This window comes from Amblyomma maculatum, chromosome 1 (genome assembly GCF_055883805.1).
Source record: "Amblyomma maculatum isolate TAMU_Amacu chromosome 1, ASM5588380v1, whole genome shotgun sequence".
Classification (NCBI taxonomy): Eukaryota; Metazoa; Arthropoda; class Arachnida; order Ixodida; family Ixodidae; genus Amblyomma; species Amblyomma maculatum.
The window spans coordinates 280,257,031-280,276,300 of record NC_139344.1 but is presented as its reverse complement, the minus strand read 5'-3'; the positions used below and the strand labels follow the sequence as shown (position 1 = coordinate 280,276,300).

Below are 19,270 nucleotides of genomic sequence, written 5' to 3'. Positions count from 1 at the left end.
GCATTTTTTGCTTCAAACTGCATTTAGCTATCACGCTTTCCAGTGGTTTTGTGGCAGTGGACTACGCCCGCCCCAAGCGCGGCGTGATAAATTGAACCAGGCTTGTGCAGTCAAGCCATCAGGGGCACTCCGTTCGCCAAGTTCGCTCCCCGCCACCGCAGGAGCTATCAAAAGATAAACATGCCCTGACGTTATAGCTACACAGCATCTTGGCACGCTGCCAAGAAATGAGCTGTGTATGAGACGACCAAAGCGGAGTGGCGTGCACCATCGACATGAAAGCGAAAACGCTCGCGATTTCTGCCACGGCGACACAGAAACCTTATTTTGAGCTGCCGCAGTGGCTCGAGCGGCAAGAGGAACGCAGTTCCAACAAGTTGGAAATTTTTTGCTTTGTCACTGCCACTCGTCGCTGAGATCGCTCAACCGCTTACATGTGAGCATGCTGGTTTTAACGCTTTTTTTTTTTTTTTCAAATTCTCGGGTGCAAAAGTGGAGGGTGGGTTCATTACGTGAGTGGGTTGATTACACGAAAATTACGGTATTGTTTTTCCGCATCGTAAGTGCCGTCACAAGCCGATTTCTGTATATCGAATTATCGATATATCAAACTATTTCGCGATCCCCTTCGAGTTCGATATATCCGGGTTCAACTGTATTACAAATGAGAAGATGTAGCTTGATAAGGACAAAACATTACCACTGGAAACAAACTTCACTGCATGTATGCACGGAACCTCGCAGCACAGTATATAAATATACGTATAAGTCTCCAATAAATATATGCAACTAAGCAAAGTCACTGTATATAATGCTTCAAAGAAGGCAAATAAATATGCTGCGCAATCACACATAGTAAACTTTACGCACAGAAAGACAGACGATTCGACGAGCGTTGGTAAGAAAGTAAGAAGTAACATTTTTGGACCGCAAGAACTAAACATACAGACAAAATTCAGCAATAAGTGCAAAGTTTACAAACGTGGTAACCATCAGAAAACAACTTTAAAACAATACTAAACAGATAAGCTATGGTGAAGGATATGAATTTTTGCTGGACAAATGTATTAGTGAAGCTTAACACTAGTTTTACAAAATATTTATGCACTCTGTCACAACGTTCGCACCTCTATTTGTTTTCAAAACACCGCTTATTTGAATGCAAAGACAGCAAATTGTCAGTCAGTCATGTGTGGCATTTCGAGTTGTGAAGATGTCAGTTTTTTTTTATGATAAACAAAACAAGTAGTTATCGAAATTATTTGCCTGCCTTATAAATAAATGACTTTATGGCCAAATGGTGTGGTTTCAAAAGTAGTGGGTCATATATAGAAAAAAACTGACAATTTCGCCGGAAAGGCGAAGCAATGAACGCGATAGCAACACATTGGAGAGCTAACTCAACAAGCATGGCAGCATGCGCGCACAAATGTAAACACATCTCATTCCACGACAGCGGACACTCGCTGTGAAACGCACGGGTGAGCAAGCTTGGACGCAGGAGCAGCTACCTTCGTGCTGCCACTCGCTTCAACGCGAACGGCCATAGCCAGAAAGCATTCAAAGGGCTGCCAGGAAGAATCGTCACGGTCAGAGAAAACGAACGCACAGCGAAATGCGCCGCGCGGTGGTCGGGCAACACAAGAAAAATGCATGCGCTCTGGCTGGCCTTGCCAGTCCCCGGGTAGCGAGAACAAGAAAATTGAGAAGAGGTCTCAATGTGTCCTCTCGCATACGAGTCAAAATAGAAAAAATAAATAAGAACCCAGTTACCTTTGCTGGCTTCAGTGTCGTGACATGGATGCTTTGGTGCAGGTGAAAAAAAATGGATATTTTTTTCTGTGGCATGGCAGAAGTGAATGACCATGGCGCTGCGTCTCATTCGACCTCGCTGCGTGCTGTTGAAGGGTGGCGCCGTTGGTTCGCCTGGGATGTCTCTCGCCAGACCGAGGTTCCCGGGTCCTGGCTCAGAAGGCTGCTACTGCGTAGTGACGATGAGAAGAGATGGGCTTCGAGGTGGAGTAGATGATGTGATCGGGGTTCGGGGGCCTAGACTTCACCGCAGTAGAACCATGAGGAGCCGAGACGAAGGAGAAGGAGTAGGAGCAGCCAGGGAGTAGAGGCGAATAAATGCTTTATACAACTCTATACATGATGAAATATGTACAAGTTGAAGGCTGAAAAAAGAGCTCTCGGCGGAAACAATTTCCACCGGTAAATTATGGCTGGGAAACAAAGGTCAATCTGTACAGTCCAATGAGTGGAGCACAAGCAAGGACTTGAGATGCCGCCCACTGCCGAGGGTGGTGCTTGAGCCTCCTCGCACATCTTTCGGTGTCGAGGGCTAGCTTCTCCGATGTCGATGACGATCTTCTGGTGGTGGAAATCCTTCACCAAAGCGAAGCAGCAGGAGAAGCCGTCCGTTGGCAGAGGTCATTTACGGCATATATATATATATTTTTTTTTTTTCTGTCACACTCCAAGGTTACTGCACATCTGTCTCAAAACAGTAAGCAAGTTCTGCTTCAGGGAACTGCAGAAGTGTTTTGGAGTTTGCATCTAGCTCAATGCTTCCATGTCAATACAAATATTACATGGTCAAACTAGAAAAATTAGCGTTTAGCATTGATAGCATTCAGCTTAGTGCTACTGCTCTCTCCAGCACACCACCCATAAAATAAAAATAGAATAGTGCTGTCATATGTGTCTTAAGTATCTCGCCTTCCTCCTTCCATAGTAGTGTTTACTCTGACGATTTATGTCTTCATAGTCTTACAAAGACAACCCACTTCTTTTGGAACAGTAAAACAGTATGGAAGTTTTATGGGGGTTACCCTTGATTTAATGCACCAAAGTGGAGGCTAGATGCGGAAGCCGCCTTCTAGCCCTAGCAGGCCAGCCATAACAGAGCAGTGACCACCAACCCGCGGTGCGAGAACTCGCTACTGCGGCGAGTTTGAGCAAGATGGGGCGAACACGAGTTGCATACTCGAACAGGCTTTATTCTGTCGAGTACACTGCAAAACACGGCGCTCAAATACAAACGCCGTAGCGAGCGAAAGTCCCACTCATGTATGGGGGGTGAGATAAAGGCCTACCAAAAGGGGAAAGCGCACACGAAAAGGAGAGAGGAACCTTCTGCTTAACACGCTTGGCTTCGGGCTCACAGTTCACAGCGGTCAGTGCGTATGATGACCAGGCGACTCGGGTGATGGCGACGGTCTCCCAGGCGGAAGGTCAGAACTGCGTGCGTGCACTATCACTGTGGATCGTCTCAGACTGTGGAGAGCAGGTAGCTGGGTTATGCCAGGAGGAAAGAGGGAAACCCGTGCCGGTGTTGCTGCGGGAGACTGGGAGGCAGTGAGAGGTGGCCAGTGTGCCCTTCCTGTCACCATCCTCTAATAGTGCGCGTATACTCACGTGATGTGTGGACGTTATAATCAGACAGGGGATTCATGTGTATCTCTGCATCCCCCCCCCCCCCCTTCAGAACCGCCGTATTGTTAAAAGTAGCTGCGTTCACCGAATGGGGTTGGCTAAGCGGCGTTCAACTTTTAAACCAATCTGAGAAAATTGCCAACATATAAAAAGTTGCAGAAAGCTCACAGCTACCGGTGCCGCTGCAGAAGGCCGTGGGTGCTGGACACTAAGGCAGGGCTAACGACCACCGCAGACGACCATGGCTTCAGGGGTTAAAGTGTCGATGACCACAGGTGCACCACCGCCTTCATCGTCGGTCGGCCAGGGCAGCTTGCTGGTGGACACGCGAGCGGTGGGTAGGGTTGTGTCTTCCCGTTGAGTAGTGTGCTGCAGGCGTCCAGTGGGTAGACCGCTGGTTCTCGGCTTGCCTCTTCTCTCTTCCATCGTCGGCGCAGCCAAGGGTGAGCACAGTGGGGCTCCAAGCTGCTCTTGTTGGTGAGGCTGCGGCCACGGATCCTAAGTGGCGCCAAGGCAGCCTCTTTTCTGTAGCTTTCGCTTTGGTAAACACAGGCCCCCATTCTGCAAACGAACTCCAGCTCGTTTGCTCCGTGGCCGGACAGAAATCGTTTTTCTTGGTGGCTTGGTTGATGGTGACAGCAGGCTCTGGGGCCAGGAACGTGACCACTCTTTGGACAGCTTGGCTTTCGATGTCCCAATGATCGCTGTGGCATCCGCCGGCTCCTCTCTCGGCTGGCTGCAACTCTGCCTTTTTTCTAGTTGCTTTTTGCCCGTTACTTAAGGCCCACTGTCCACCCTCCAGTAGAAAATATTTTCTTCCCCGGTGACTTGCCTCCAGAACGCAAGGCCGCAAAATGCTTTTGAAAAGAGTAGCTAATAACGCAGTTACAGCCACCCCGATCACCCGATTTTGTCGTGTTTCTCTCCTTCCGTTCCCTCGCAAAGGTTTTTTACTCTCCTACCCGGTCGTCTAGCCTCCGCAAGACAAATTCCCCTTCCTTCTCCGCGTTTAGCGGGAGGTGGGGCGCGGCACTCCGCCTGCGTGAAAAAAAAAGAAAAACGGGCGAGGGAGCGCGCGCCTCTGGATTCAGTCGGGCCGTGGCGAGGGAAAAGCGCGCAGCGAGCGATAGGTACCCATCCTTCACCCTCAGACAGCGAGACGGATCAATGGACGTCGTTCGCGGGAAGTGCATCATTACTGTGGCTCGACGGGCCAGCGCAGGAAACGGGGAAGCTGGCTTCCCGAAGGAGAGAGCATGAGAGAGCTTTGATTTGTATTTTCGTTGTTTTGCGGTGCGCGTGTCACTGTAGCATTTTGCACAGACTATCTCTGATACCTGACCGAAACACTGGGCTCCTTCGCCTAAAAGGTCCTTCCCTGGACAGTGGCCCTTTAAGGTGAAAGCCTTTAATGGCTCATGCTGTCGTTCGCAAAAGGTGTTGCACTTTGCGGCCACACTAGGTGACATGATATCACCCAAGATGACGGCCACCATAGGTCAAGGTGGGCAAGTATCATCCTACCAAGACCCATGCATTCACGTTATCCCTAGGCCATGCAGGCACGTTCATATGGCTCGGACAAAGCGGGGTTTTATGTTTGGCTGGTAGCTTACGCTATTGCATCATCGCGAAGGTGGGAGTGAAAACAGAGAGAAAGAGGTGCCGTAGTGTAAGACTTCGGACTACTGCGCACTAGAGGCTTTCGCCTCATCACAGTTTAGGGATCCAAAGTGCCCCCTAGAATTTTTTTCAATCTACCCCCACTCTTTCTTTTTCAAAGAGTCCATATTCAGCACAAGAAATTACTCCCTGTGCTTTGGTCAGAATTATTTCTGCTATGAGCACAAGTTGCAACGAGGCGCAATGTTCGAATGTCGAAACTGCTCTCTAGCTGCAGCTACCCACTGGAGGGGAGTGCGTCCTCCCCAAGCCGTGCAGCAATGCTCGGATTTCAGAGCACTTTGTGTAAAGCCTCCGCTATCTTTGCATGCAGCTTCGTCGCGCAGTTGGCGTGCGCCCAACGCAGCAACTGTTCGACAACTTTGCCATGCACGTCACTAGGCTGCGAAATGACATAACTTGAAACAAGTCTCGCATGCTTAGTGATGCACATGTGCATATAGCTTGTCTCAGCGTGGCGGGACCAAACTCGAAGGACTTATGTGTATCCTTCACATTGGGAAAATGGTTACGCAAGTGCTATCAGAAATAGCAGGCAGGGATCCAACATGCTCACAGCAATGCACGCTGCGTTCGAGCGCCCACACTGGCAGCGATACCAGCATGCCCTTCGGTGCGCAACGGCCGTGCCGCTCGCGCCCAGGGCCCGTCAAACACGTGTCTACAAAAAAAAAAAAGGAAAAAGGATTCTGACGCTTTCTTCCTAAAGCTGCCTTCGGCAGACTAGGTTTCCCACTGCATTTATGCAATTCAAATGGTCACCACTCTTACCCAGGGAAGCCGGGTAGTCCGTCTCTTCTGTGAGGCTGACTGTTGCAAGCTATCGCGACGCACTGGCTAACGGGCATGGCAGAAATGATAGTAATGTTACTTTTCATGCCATCAATGTTCACGTGCAAAACTGCGTACGCTATGTTGTTCGCCCTCCTATGGTAAAGTCAAAACACTGTGAGAATGCCCATCACACCTGTGTCCGCGCGTCACCCTGCTGTAGAGGGGTGGAGTCATGTGACCTCTTGCTCTCGCAGAAATTTACAAGATCACAGTAACTAGCGTCAGCTCCTGAGCTCTCGCAGTAACAACAATTAAGGTGGTTTTACTTTGTTGCTGTTGTGCAGTCACCACTGCAGTATAGGAAGAGACAAAGTCAGTCCTGCTCACTGCCATGGCTAGTCTGTGTCGGCAGTTGGATACACATATTCGATTTTTCACACCTCTGGGCTCGCATTCAGGCGCCAAGAATAGGGGTGTTACTGTTGATATAACGCATCAAAGGGGGTCTAGACGCGGAAGTAACTTTTTAGCCCCAGCATGCCAGCCCTAACAGACAGGTCTGTGCCCTCAACCCGCGGTGCGAGAAGTCGCCACTGCAGTGGGTTCGGGCCAGAGGGGACAAACACGATTTGCGTACTCGAACAGGCTTTATTCTGCCTCAGTGCTCAGCAAAACACAGCACTCAAATACAATCGCTGTAGCTAGCGAGCGTCCTGCTTGCGTGCGAGGGTGAGATAAAAACCCACCAAAAGTGGAAAGCACACACGAAAAGAAGAGAAGAACGTTTTGCTCACCACGTGTTGCTTCGCACTCACGGCTCACAGCAGTCAGTGCGTACGATAACCGGGTGACTCGGGCGATGGCGACGGTCTCCCAAGCGGAAGGTCACAACTGCACGCGTGCGTGATCAACCGCCGAGAGAGTCGCGAGAGGCTCTAGGACTATGGAAGGACTATGGGAGGCTCTAGGACTAAGGTCTCCGGGTTTCGCCGAAAGGAAAGAGGGAAACCCGCGACGGTGTTCTTGCGGGAGACTGGGAGGCAGTGGGGGGTGGTTAGTGCACCCTTCCCTCACCATCCTCCCTAAGCGGCATTCACACGAGCGCTGGAATCCCTCTCTAAGCGAGGGTGACTGTGCTGATATCACGCCTTCGAGAGGGTGCTGGGCGTCGCAGCTTCCGGTTTTTCGCAGCCGGCCACCGTCTCCAGGCTGGGGGACATCTCAGCTGGCCGGTACAAACGCTCCCCGACTCCCCAAGACACCCCGACAGGGAAAAAAAACCGCGCTGCAGGGTGCGAGCAGATAAGATCTACCTCACCCGGGTCTTTTGTATTCAACCTTTCTTTGGTGGGCCTTTTCCATTTCAGACGAGTTTGCTTATTTTATTTTTTGCGTGCTTTCTTTCACTGAACTTGTTTCCCTGACTGGCAAAGAAACATTAGTAGGTCAGAAACGGCTGTCTTGTATACTTCTCTGTTCCTCTCCTGCTGCGTGTGGCTTGAAACAGTCGACGTCTCTCTTCGGCGACTCATCGCCCGTGTGAATGTGCGAGTTCGGGAGCGGGGGAAAGTTTGCCCAGCCCGTGACGTCGTGCACCTCCTTTCCACATTCATCCTCGTCTGAATCACCCGTGTGAATACCACTCTAACAGCGCGTGTAAACTCACATGATAATTACGTGCGGCCGTTTTAATGGGACAGGAGATTCATGTGTGTCCCCACAGGTTTACTTCTTGTACCTTGTTTTGTGAATAACTGAAAAAAAAAATGTGCTTTGTTTAAGAAAGAAGTCACTGATCAATAACCACAGTGCTAAAGGAATCTTCATCCCCTTAGAACTCCTTGCCGAAGCCTAACTGCACTCATTCGCAGTTATTTGCCGCGTCTTTGCAATGACATTCATAGCTTGTACCCTTAATAAACCTGCCCTCATTATTTAAGAACAATGCTGGCATAGCACTTTGTGGCTATGTTCGGTGTTGCTAGAAACAAACAATAGCTTAGTTTGCATTCCATTTGCAAGCACCAGATGTTGCAAAAACCATTTTACTTGGCCAAGATGTTTTCTGGAACATAGTATGGTTGTCTAACTTGCCCTTAGTGAGCCCCATTTTGTACCTCATTTTGTCCTTTTGTAGCAGTGCTCCTTTGAAGCGCATAACCATAATCCACAGCTTCTACTTTCTGTGATGTCTTGGACACATGTGTTGCAAATGTGTTTCGAAATTGCCTCTCATACTAAGAGTGCTGGCACCACCACCATCTGCAGCATGAGTAGATAGCCTTGCTGAGTGCCCTACTGTCCCATTTGTGCAGTTTATGTCACGAGGGTGTCGTAGACATCTTCGGATGTAGATTATTGTGGTGTACAGAATGTGAAGCAGGGAGAAAGGAGTACCTTCTCCTTTCTCCCTGTTAAAGAGAGAGATACGAATATGGCTTTGTGTGTCCAATATTGATCATGCCACATTGCTTGCACTGTGTGTGTTGCTGTAGTTTGAAGTGAGCACAAATTGGGATGCTGGGTTCGCCTTCACGTTACTGTTGTAGCAGGTCTGCAATGCTTGCAGTGCTATGTGATGCACTGCAAAACCCATCTTACATTATGTAGGTGGTAGCTGTGCTGTATTGTTTTGGCTCAGTAATAGGGTGAACATTATTTGAATAGAAGAAATGTACACTTCATTTCCATTCATTTCCACTTACGATCTAATAATCAAAAGTTTGATACCTTGATGCATTAATTGTTAGTCCCACTTTTTTTTTTTCTGCGAACATTCTTTTTTGTACATCACAGTTGAAGCATTTGTCACGATGCAATATGTCAGCATGCAATGGCAACCAGAGATTAGATAGGCACAAATATTCAGTTGTGTCATGGTTTTGCTTAGCTCGCCATATAAACAGTGGTCAAGGCCACTGCTGATTGAATTGTTCTAGCTATAGTCCCTTCTGCAGAGAACATTGTTCTAGCAAACAGCTTGCCTGAATCGGTCCATGTTATATTCTGTCGTAACTTTCAAAGCACCAGCTTAAATGATATCAAAATTTATATATATACAGTCAAACCCGGATAGTATATCGAACTCGAAGGGCGTCATGAAATAGTTCGATATATCAATAATTCTATATACAGAAATTAGCTTGAGACGCCTTTTGTGATCATGAAAAATGATATTGTATTTGTCACATAATCACCCACTTGCATAACCCACCCTCCAGTTTTGCCCACGAGAATTAAAAAGAACAACATTAAAGTCGGTTCACATACATGCGAGCGATTGAGCGAACTCAGCGACGAGCGGCAGCGACAGAGCAAAAAATTTTCAGCTTGTTGGAACTGCATTGCCTTTGCCGCTAGAGCAGCCGCTACAGCTCAAAACAGGTTTTTGCATCGCCGCAGCAGAAATCGGGAGCATTTTCGCTTGCATGGGCCGCCGCATCCACAGCTCATTTAGTAGCAGCATGCCAGGATGCTGTGCAGTGATAGTTCCTGCGATGGCAGGCAGCAAACTTGGCAGAGTGACCGTGATGGCTTGATTGCACAAACCTGGTTCAGTTTACCACGCCGCGCTTGAGGCGCGCGTAGTCCACTGCCACAAAATCATTGGAAAGCGTGATAGCTGCAAATGCCGCTTGAGGCGAACAATGCTAAAAGCCGGTGTCATGATCGCAGCTGACCGCGTGCTTTCATTGATTGATAGATACAAAGCTGCATGACTTTCACAAAAAAAAAATCTGCCACTTTTTAACTTCTGCAGCCCCCATAGCTTGCGCTACACCACACGTTCAGCACAACGACTTGGATAAACTCATGCAAAAAAAAAAAAAATCAGATTTGCTGCTTCTAATACTCGCAGCCGCCATAGCTTACGCACATTCAGCATGATACGAGACGCGCATCGTACGTCAGCCGCCGTGCGTACAGGGTTCACAACACTCACTTGAGAAAGCATCTGACGTTCTGTCTGCCACGGGCTGAGTCTGGCTTGTCGGCGCATGCATAGTGCATGCTGCTGCGAACGAAAACTGGGAAAGAGAGAGGAAGGAGAGAGAAAGTTCGGCAGAAGAATGGGCACATCCATGCGCTTTGCTCTATCGCATTTTCCCCTCTCCCGAACACCGCTGCATTGACTGCATCTGCTCCGTAACGGCCATTGCCAAAATGGTTCCCTCTCGTTCCTTCACACACATGGCTTGCAAACGTCACATGCTGGCGCGCGGCAAACAATCACCGCACGCGTTTGCTGCACACTTTTGGGGAAAGGGCGCGGCGCCAAACTGTTCTCTCTCATTCTTTTTGCGTGTGGCTTGAAAATTTCACGCGGCAAACGGCTCAGGGTGATGCAATCATCTTTCGGGAAAGTGCACCTTCCAGTGCGTGATGCGGAGTTCGATATATCGAACGACCAGTGAAATTGAGTTCGATATACGACGCAGCTTTCCTATACTTTTACATGGGATTTTCAAAGGGATATTCCATGAGTTCGATATAACCAAAATTTGAATTTCCAGGTTCGACTGTATATATATGTATAATAAAAAACTAAGACGTACTTGGTTGCTAAGCGTATGCACAAGTCAAAAAACACTTCTTACTGCTTTTAGTTCTTTATTTTTAGTCGATATTTAGGCAGGGTTTCTGCCGAAATGTCGACGCAGCAGGAACCATGTTTTTACTTGTTTATATATATATCTATTAAGGTTATTGAAGTATTAGAAATTTCAGAATATTAGAAAGTTCTAGAATTTTCCACATATTCACCGCAATGCTTGACCATGTGGACTGCAGTGAAGCATCCTCAAAATGCAGCGGGGCCATTATGTAAAGAGGAACCTTGTCTGCAGTGTGTGCACTGCATTGCGCGCTTCACTGCACTGCTTTATCGTTGACTATATATTGAAACATCTTCCGTTTTGTGAAGAGGGCATTCCCAGCAGTGCGCTTTGGTTTGTCTCAGATGCAGACAGCCATCGTGCAGGTGTGTTTGGCAGTTTTTTCAAGCCCATTTGGTAATTTGAGCTTTCGATTAATCTGAAAATTTTGCTGGTCTCTTTAACCCATTCGCTGCCAAAGCCGGCGAATCACCGAGGGCACGCGCTGTGGCGATATTTCCAAAGCCTGCGAAACGACGGGCGCATGTTATTTGTTGCTTTGTAAAGTTGTTAGATGGCGCTGCTGGTACTTTTGCCAAAACGCACTTATATCTATGTTCAACAGGTGGCAGCACGTCACAGGTGGAAAAAAAAGTTTTTCGTATTGTTATTTTTGTGTTTTGCTTTAACGCCATCATGTCCGAAAAAATGGCAGACCGCGGAGGTCGACGCGGTCTTTCCGACGCTGAGATTTTGAACATTCTTTTTGATAGTGATGGGGAAGAGATGTTTAGGGACTCGAGTAATTCTTGTGAGCCGTCATCCGACGAGGACAGCGATTCATACAGCTGTTCTGAGCCAGAAGTACGAGACGACAGCCCGCGGTTCTCGACAGCTAAGCGTCTAAAGAAGCTTGAATGGACGTTGGAAGACACCGACAGTGCTAAAAAAGTAAGGAGAGCTCCATTTACTGGATCACCTGGGCTGAAACATCATATGGATGGGGCGCTGACTAGCAAAAGTTTTCCGCTAGAATCTTTAAATCCCCTAATAAATGATGAGATCTGGGAATCGGTGTCCAACTACACGAATGAGTTCGCTAGAGAGATTCAGCGCTCCAAGCCAGACCCTTCATGGTTCCCAGCAACACTAGCAGAGATGAAGGTATACATTGCTTTGTGTATCTTGATGAGCCAAGTGAAAAAAGGTTCCATACACGCCTACTGGTCTGAAAGGAGTGTGATTAGAACTCCAATCTTTGGAGAAGCGATGCCACAGAAGCGGTTTTGGCAGCTGTCAAAGTATCTACATTTTTGCAATGGAGAAGCCGCAAGCCCTGATGACAGTCTCCGCAAGCTCCGTCCTGTTATTGAATATCTGCTCAAATTTTTTTAAAGTGCCTATTCTCCTGACGACCGCCTTGCAGTAGATGAAAGTCTGATGAAATTCCGTGGACGCCTGCCTTACGTACAATTCAATCCATCAAAGCGTGCATGCTTCGGCATCAAATTTTATAAGCTGTGTGAATCATCCAGTGGCTACTGCCTGAATTTTTCGATATACACTGGCCAGAACAAGAAGTCAAACGCAACCTCTTCAAAGCTGTGCAGCGAAGCAGTCGTCATTGATCTCGTCAGCGACAGGCTTGATGACGGCCACACCATTTATTTGGACAATTGGTATTCGTCACCCCAGCTCTTCTTGGCAATCAAAAATAGAGGCTCCAGTGCTGTGGGAACGATGCGGGTGAATAGAAAAAACATGCCGAAAGAGTTCGAAGGCCTGTGCCTGAAGAAGGGTCAGTGTGAGAGCTTGTTTTCTCATGGAATCATGGCGCTTCAGTAGCAGGACCGAAAACCTGTCACCATGATTTCCACTTGCCTCAGTGGAGCAGAAATCACTGACACTGGAAAGCGACGGCGCAAGGGTAATCAGCCAGTGCTAAAACCCAAAGTTATAGTTGACTATAACAAGGGCATGGGAGGCATTGACCGCCAAGACCAGCAGTTAGCGTCATTTCCCGGCTTGACATTGCAGTGTACAATGCGTACGTACTGCAAGCAAAAAAGTGTGGAAAAAAAGGAAGTTATACGGACTGGAAAATCCGCCTTGCCGAGGAAATCATCGAAGAAACAGTATCTCTCGGCTACCGCAGACGAGGAGTGCAGGCTGCCGGACCATCTCCCATGTGTTTGGAAGCAGCAGAATGGGCTCATTTTCCACGCCAAATCCCGCAGAATGCAGTGAAGCAGAATCCTTCAAGGCAATGCCAAATTTGCAAGGGGAAAGGGAAAAAAAGTGAGAGCCAGTGGGAGTGTGAGAAGTGTGGAGCAGCGCTACACATGCTCGAATGTTTTAAGCTATTTCACACCAGAAAAAACTTGTAAAGCTCAAAACGGTTCCCAACAGAACTCAGGGCTCTAGGTGAAATAAAGGTGTTTTTTTTTCACAGTCTCAGCTTTCGTGTTTACGGCAACGGCTTACAACCGAGGCCGAAACGGGAGCGAAGTGCACCTCAGTTCGAAGTGCTGAAAACGGGCAGCGCACACGGTAGTGAATGGGTTAAGGTAGAATTATCGAGAGTTCACTTTATTCAGCAGCAATATGGCAGCTCCATCAGGTCTCATACAAGTGCTTCTTGTACAAACAAGTGGCTTAGGGAATCCTATATAATATTTGTACTGAATTTTTCAGTAGGGTATATATTTCTATGCAATTCTAGTTTAGTGTTGTTTGCAAATACTAGGTGCGTACCTGCCAGGCTCACAGAAAAGGCATTAGGGAGATCTCATCGGACTGGGGAGGGGACGACGACGAAGGAGTTACTAGGCATTTATATTAAATGAGTTGTTTTTATTTGGTTCAAAAGAGCGGTAATTGGGAGGTTTTCGTTTGAAAACCACTGACGTGCCACATCAATGCTCACTGTTGGGGAATCTTCGATGTGGCAGATGTTGCCCTTTTCAGAAATTTCTTTGAGTACTGCCGAGAGTAATAGTGTTATCCCCTGCGACATTTAGCCAAAAGAATGTGACCGAAGGTTGTGTCGGACATGGATGATCTGAACTGGGTGCGAATTTTTTTTTACAATACTGAACTGCCTCTCACATTCAGCATTGCTGTGTGGTATACAGAGGATTCCAAGCATTACTGCTGAGATACGGCTAAATTTCTTTTGCCCATCTGCACCTTTCAGCTGGGAGATGGTGCTCCACTGCCTGTCAGCATGTTCCTCTTGCAGCGCATCTTGGGGAATGTCAAACGCCTGAAGTTTGACAAATTCCATTTCCAGAGAATTGAAAGCTTGGTCTTTCGACTCTTGCTGCTTTAGTGGCAGTAAGACCGGAAACCGCTCCACAAAGAAAAGCACATTCTGAAAGGACATAGTGTCGATGGATTTCAGATCTGCGACTCTAGAATTAATTACTGCATTGTGAGCCAAAGGGAATTTGAGGCAAATATAATCGCAGGCAGCGATCATGTACTTCCAAACAGCTTCGTAAAATTGTTCTTGCTCATTTGGCTTGAGTTTCGGAACAATGCGTTTTGGCTTCCAGTCCCACCACAATGCCTTCATCATCCTTCTGTCCATCTTTGTCATGGTAATCAACTATAAGTAGGTCCTTATGTTCCTTTAGAAGGCGTGGCTGCACAACCCTTGAAAGGAGGTCTTCAAGAAGCCCAAAAAGTAAAGATTGCAATGTGTGTATTTGAGGAGTTTGAGACTGCAGCCGACAGTTCAATGCCTCAAAGACAGGAATAGTGTTATTCAAAAAAAAGAAAGGACGCTTTGTTGAGGTCCGAGCTCAAAAACTGAAACAGCCTCTCTTCACGTGTTGGTAGCCTACTCTAGTCCACCATATCAGTGGCCTTAGCCTTTTTCACTGCCACTGGTGTAGCACCTGCTGCCTTCTTTCTCTTCAATTTGCACAGCATGTGTTCCAGTTCTGTACTTTGCGCCGACACCACTGGAGTCTTTGGAATTTGGTAGTATGACAGAAATTGCGCACTTGCAGCTTCTTTTTTCACCTCATGAAGGAAAAAACTCAACAGAGGTCCCCATGGATTCATTAACCTTTCCAGGCATTTCCCAAGCGACAGCCATCGGGTTGGTGCGTGCTTCAGAATTTTCGGTACTCAACGTTAAGCATTTGTTGGAAATGCTTAAGGGCAGCTTTTCTTTTTGCACTTTTTTTGAAATAAAAAAAAATATCTACGAGGACTTCGTCCACCTTCACTGGGAGACAACACGCCGCTTTTTCTGTTGCAATGTTGATTGAATGGCACGGACAGCCAATTATAATAACGTTTTCATGGGCTTCAGTCAGCGCTGCCGCTACGCCATTTCTTTCCCAGCATGACGTTGGCGTTGTCAGAGCCAAAAGCTATGCAGTTAGACAATGGTATGTCCAAGGAATTCAGAGTATTTATCAGCAATCTGGCGATATTGCACCCAGATGACTGGCCCTCTAGGGTGCTCAGCGCAAGAAGTTTTCTATCGATCACTCCCAATTCTTCAACAAAATGCGTAACCACGATCGGGTAAAGCTGCGCTTGGCTGTCAGTACTACCATCCACGGCAACTGAAAACACACTCTTTTTCAGGGCACTCACCATGTGCTCTCTTGTGCATGACTCGCCATTTCACCGACAATAGCTGTCGTCTTGCTTCTAGAACATGCGTAGCACTTCGCAACGTCAGACTTTGGGAACATTTTGCACAACAGAGGCGTACGTGCTCAGAGGCGCTCAGTGGGATGTTATGCTCCAACAAGAAATCGGTAAACAAGCACTCCACACAGACGACATCGCTGTCATCTTGTGCACCGAAGAAATTTTGGAGACGCTGTTGCTTGTCTTGGCACTGAAAGCTGCTTGAGTGCTTCTTCGACGAAATGTGCGTAGCCAAGTCCGTTCTGCCGCCGTGCGAAATGCTGATGTCACAATTGCAAACTGTGCAAAACGCATGATGCTCGCCTTTCCAAGACTGCACAATACATCCAATACATCCTTTTAGACCTTTTACTGATCACGATGTCAATCGGTGTCAAGCGGTAGATAGCCTTGGAGCTAAGTGCCCAGACTAGGAAAAGGATTTGGCCAAATGTGGGAACGTTTCCGGGAGATTTCTGTTTTGGTTGTACAATCGTACAAAAGCATCAAGATTCGGGAGTCTCCCGGGTAATTTGGGAGACCTAGCAGGTATGTAGGTTAAATATTTAGTTAAACAAAAAACAGTGCAACAACAGAGATGAGGGAAAAGATAGATCCAGTCTTCTCTGCACTATTTCTTGTTTAACTATGTACCAATTAGCTCAACTCGCCATTTTATTAGGTGACATCTGAAATAAACAAGATGAACAATGTTTTCAATTTTTTATATTTACATTCTTTTTTCACTCATGGTTCATTTTTCGCATTCCCATTATAGCTTTATTGAATGTACACTGTCGGCAGTGTCAAATAATAACTGCTTGAAAATGGTGAGGGCCTCCCTGGCATCCTTCATGGTGTGATGCAGTGGCAGCAGTGCCTTCTCACAAGCTGTCCGCATCGCTTGTTAGGCGTCAGCACGATTCTCTGAATGGCACTTCATGAACGCACATGTTCAGAGCTGCGGAAGAACTATGCGGATGGAAGCATCGAAAATACCCACTACTGCTAATGAGTGTCTGAGACGCTGCACAACATCAATCACTTAGCTGCCTGATGCATGGTCAATGGCTGCAGTGGACGGCACGAAGCTCATAAAAGTGAAACCAAAACCGAGTAGTCTGCCCATTATCGGAGACAAAGTCATCAGTGTTTCGTCACGCTTGCCGTTGTGTGCAAGTCAAAAGTGCATGTTCAACGGCGCAACATGTGTACTTGAGTGCTATTTTAACAATTGCTTGCAGTGTCAATCGTACCGGGATGTGGCCTAACAGTTGACGTCAGCTGGGTCCGTGCCGACAGTACGACATCTATACTTCCGAATTATCGGGGTCAATTAAATAAGCATTTAGTTGCAAGTCTCAGGCAGCAGACTCGGGCAACAGACAGCAGGCAGCCGCTGCCATCGGCTGCCATGCCGGTCATGGCGCCGATTAGGCTTTACCCATTCTTCCATGCTTTTACCCGTTTTTATTTTTTTTTCCCCGTTTCGGAGATGCGCAGCTTCGTAACTCTGCTGCCTTATTGTGGCAGCGTGTTTTCCGTCATGTGCCTGAATATCCGTAGCAAAACTGACTCGCTTTCAAATGAATGTTTTTTTTTTATTCATATACTTATGGAGCTTGTCCAATCCAAGTAATACAGCTCGAATTATCTGAAAATTCAAATTATGGGATTGTATTAACGAGCCTTCACCATACTAATTCAGGTCTGCAGAAATGCTGTCAGCATCCTAGTAATGTGAGTGCAATACAGACTGTGTGTCTTCTGAGTGTTATGACTTGGGGCAACAAGAAGCACAACAGCTACTTTGTCTTGACTCATACGTGTGATGACATAATCATATTGGCATATTGCTAAGATAAACTGCCTTGCATCAGCAAAGTACCAGCACTTTGCTATTTCACCAACTTTCATAGTACTTCCATTTGCTGCTTGTTGCTTCAGTTGCCACTTTGTTCATATCTAGCTGTATTGTATCTGCCTTGCATGAACCTGCATGTTAATGCACATGCCTGTCTGGGTCACTCTATTTCTTTGTATGCATGTGCACATAATGGTGGTAGTGCTTGTCTTGTCTTTCTGCATTTTGTTTCTTATGGGATGGAAATATTTCAAGATTAACAAGTCAAGTGGGGAAATCCAGTCAACAGCTTTTGTTCACAAGCCTCTTTTCTTGGCAGGCGGTGGCACGGCTGTACCGTAGAGTGAAGAGAGGTGCTGGCAAATATGTTACAGAACTCGAGCATTTCTAACGGCTTGAAGGATAGCCCAGTGCTGGATCACCAAATGAATGCTGGAGTTGGAAAGCCTCCCTCAATACTGCATTTGTTTTGAGATTAAAGAATACTTTTTTACAGCAGACTACCTCCAGTTCAGTTTACTGTTGTCACTGTGTAAATAGCATGCTTCAAGTGCATTTTTGTCACACTGACTGGCACATTATAAAGGGAAAAAAGGTTGAATGCTTTATAGCTTTGCTGTGTACACACACAAAGCACAAAATGCTTTCTTTTTTTGGCATTTTCTATATGTCTTGCCATTGCTAAGGACATGGCTAGTTTATTGGGAGGTTTGAACATACCTCATCAACTGTATTTCAGGGTGCCTTAATGGTGATGGGTAACAGGGTGTGAGTTGTAGTACTGCTTCCGGCATGCATGCATGCTCCTGTCATTTTAATTTTGTGGCACTCTCTGTGCACTGCGGCTTGGTGGGGAGTGCCTTCTGCTCTTTAGCTGTGGCGTGCTCTGCCTGGCCCAGCAACTTATGACTTATGTGGTCAGCTCTGAAGGCAAGCCAGAATGTGTCCCTCAGGAAGGAATGAGAAGAATGAAACATTCATTGGTAGGTGACCACTGTTTTCTACTTGCAAGCAACAACTGGTTGATTGCTTGTTGTGGGCTCTTCATTGTATATTTTATGGCTCATTATTGTTCTGTCACTATTGGAGCTCTGACACACTTACCTTTCATGAATGTATGTAATGTGTATGTATGCTCTAAGCTAGTTACTTTGTTATGTGAAATAGGTGGGGCAAGTTATGTCCTGTCCTTGTTTATGTTACGTTGTTATAGAAGCATTCCCTTTCCACGTGTCTAACTTAGTGGCATAATTCATAACTTTTGCTCCTTATTTGTATTCATGTGGCTTCTTTGTTTTTTTGCAAACTGACTGCACAAAAAAAATGTGTACCATCAAAGATACTTTGTGGTCGGTGTATGAGCCCAAATAGTCTTATACGTTGCGCAAGAACTCGAACTAATAAATACGGAACATGCTGTATTGGTCAGGCTGTGATACACAGAGCAAATTCCGGCACTTATATATGCATAAGTTGTAGTCTGTTAGTAGATTACTGTGTTCCAATAACAAACATGGTGCTTTCACTGAAAACAGGATATTTGTAAACTAGGAAAGGTTACAAATGAAATACAGGTATTACCTTCAGTAATGGTTTTCACAAACTGCAGTGTGTCAAAACAGCTTTTTGCATGTAGATTCCCAAGGTGAGGCTACCTTACCATTCATTTTCTCAGTCTTATCATTATCTACATCAAAATTATGAGTCGAGTGGCCTAGATTGAATTTTCTTAGTGAGAAATGCATTTTTTTGCTGCTACACAAGTATTGATATATAGCCGGTAAAAGCCAAAGGATCTGCATTTCCCAACAGCGAAAATTGGATGACTTGTCCTTGCATTCTTTAACACTACTGCCACCAAGCTTGAGAATTGCCATTTACAGCTGACATTTCGATCTGCGATTTTAAAGACTCACAAAAATGCCACGACCCGCCACTGATCACTGCGACAAGAAGACATCTCATCATTTGTGGAAAGGCATGGGACTCAAGATCTATAACAATAGATAGTTCCCATCATGCGACGATGTTTACGGGTTGGAGAAACAACTGCTCACGGAGCCGACCCAGCTCCACATGCCGGACGATGACACCAGTCCCGCGGCTATCCCCTCCTGCCACACACTGGGGAAACCAAGCTCCACAAGGCCAAAAGATGCCACCACAAGGGTAAAAGCAGGTGAGCTTGGTAGAGTGAGCACATGGTCATTTCGCTCTTTCACACAACCCCCGTTTCCAACAGAGAGGTTACAATTGTGTCCCA

General features: G+C 46.6%; 1 protein-coding gene across 6 annotated transcripts in view; it reads left to right on the top strand.

The window, feature by feature from the left end:
• LOC146206668 (uncharacterized) overlaps positions 1–17,510 on the top strand; it is a 146,955-nt gene extending 129,445 nt beyond the window's left edge. For 3 of the 6 annotated variants that reach the window (XM_084591453.1, XM_084591451.1, XM_084591452.1), the window contains exon 13: positions 14,574–17,295. In XM_084591453.1, the coding sequence (XP_084447579.1) occupies positions 14,574–14,693 (120 nt within the window). In that variant the 3' untranslated portion in view covers positions 14,694–17,295. Of the gene's footprint in view, positions 1–14,573; positions 17,296–17,326 lie in introns of those variants that run through there. The other 3 variants (XM_084591456.1, XM_084591455.1, XM_084591454.1) reach the window with 2 other exon arrangements.
• The last annotated feature ends 1,760 nt before the right edge of the window (positions 17,511–19,270 follow it).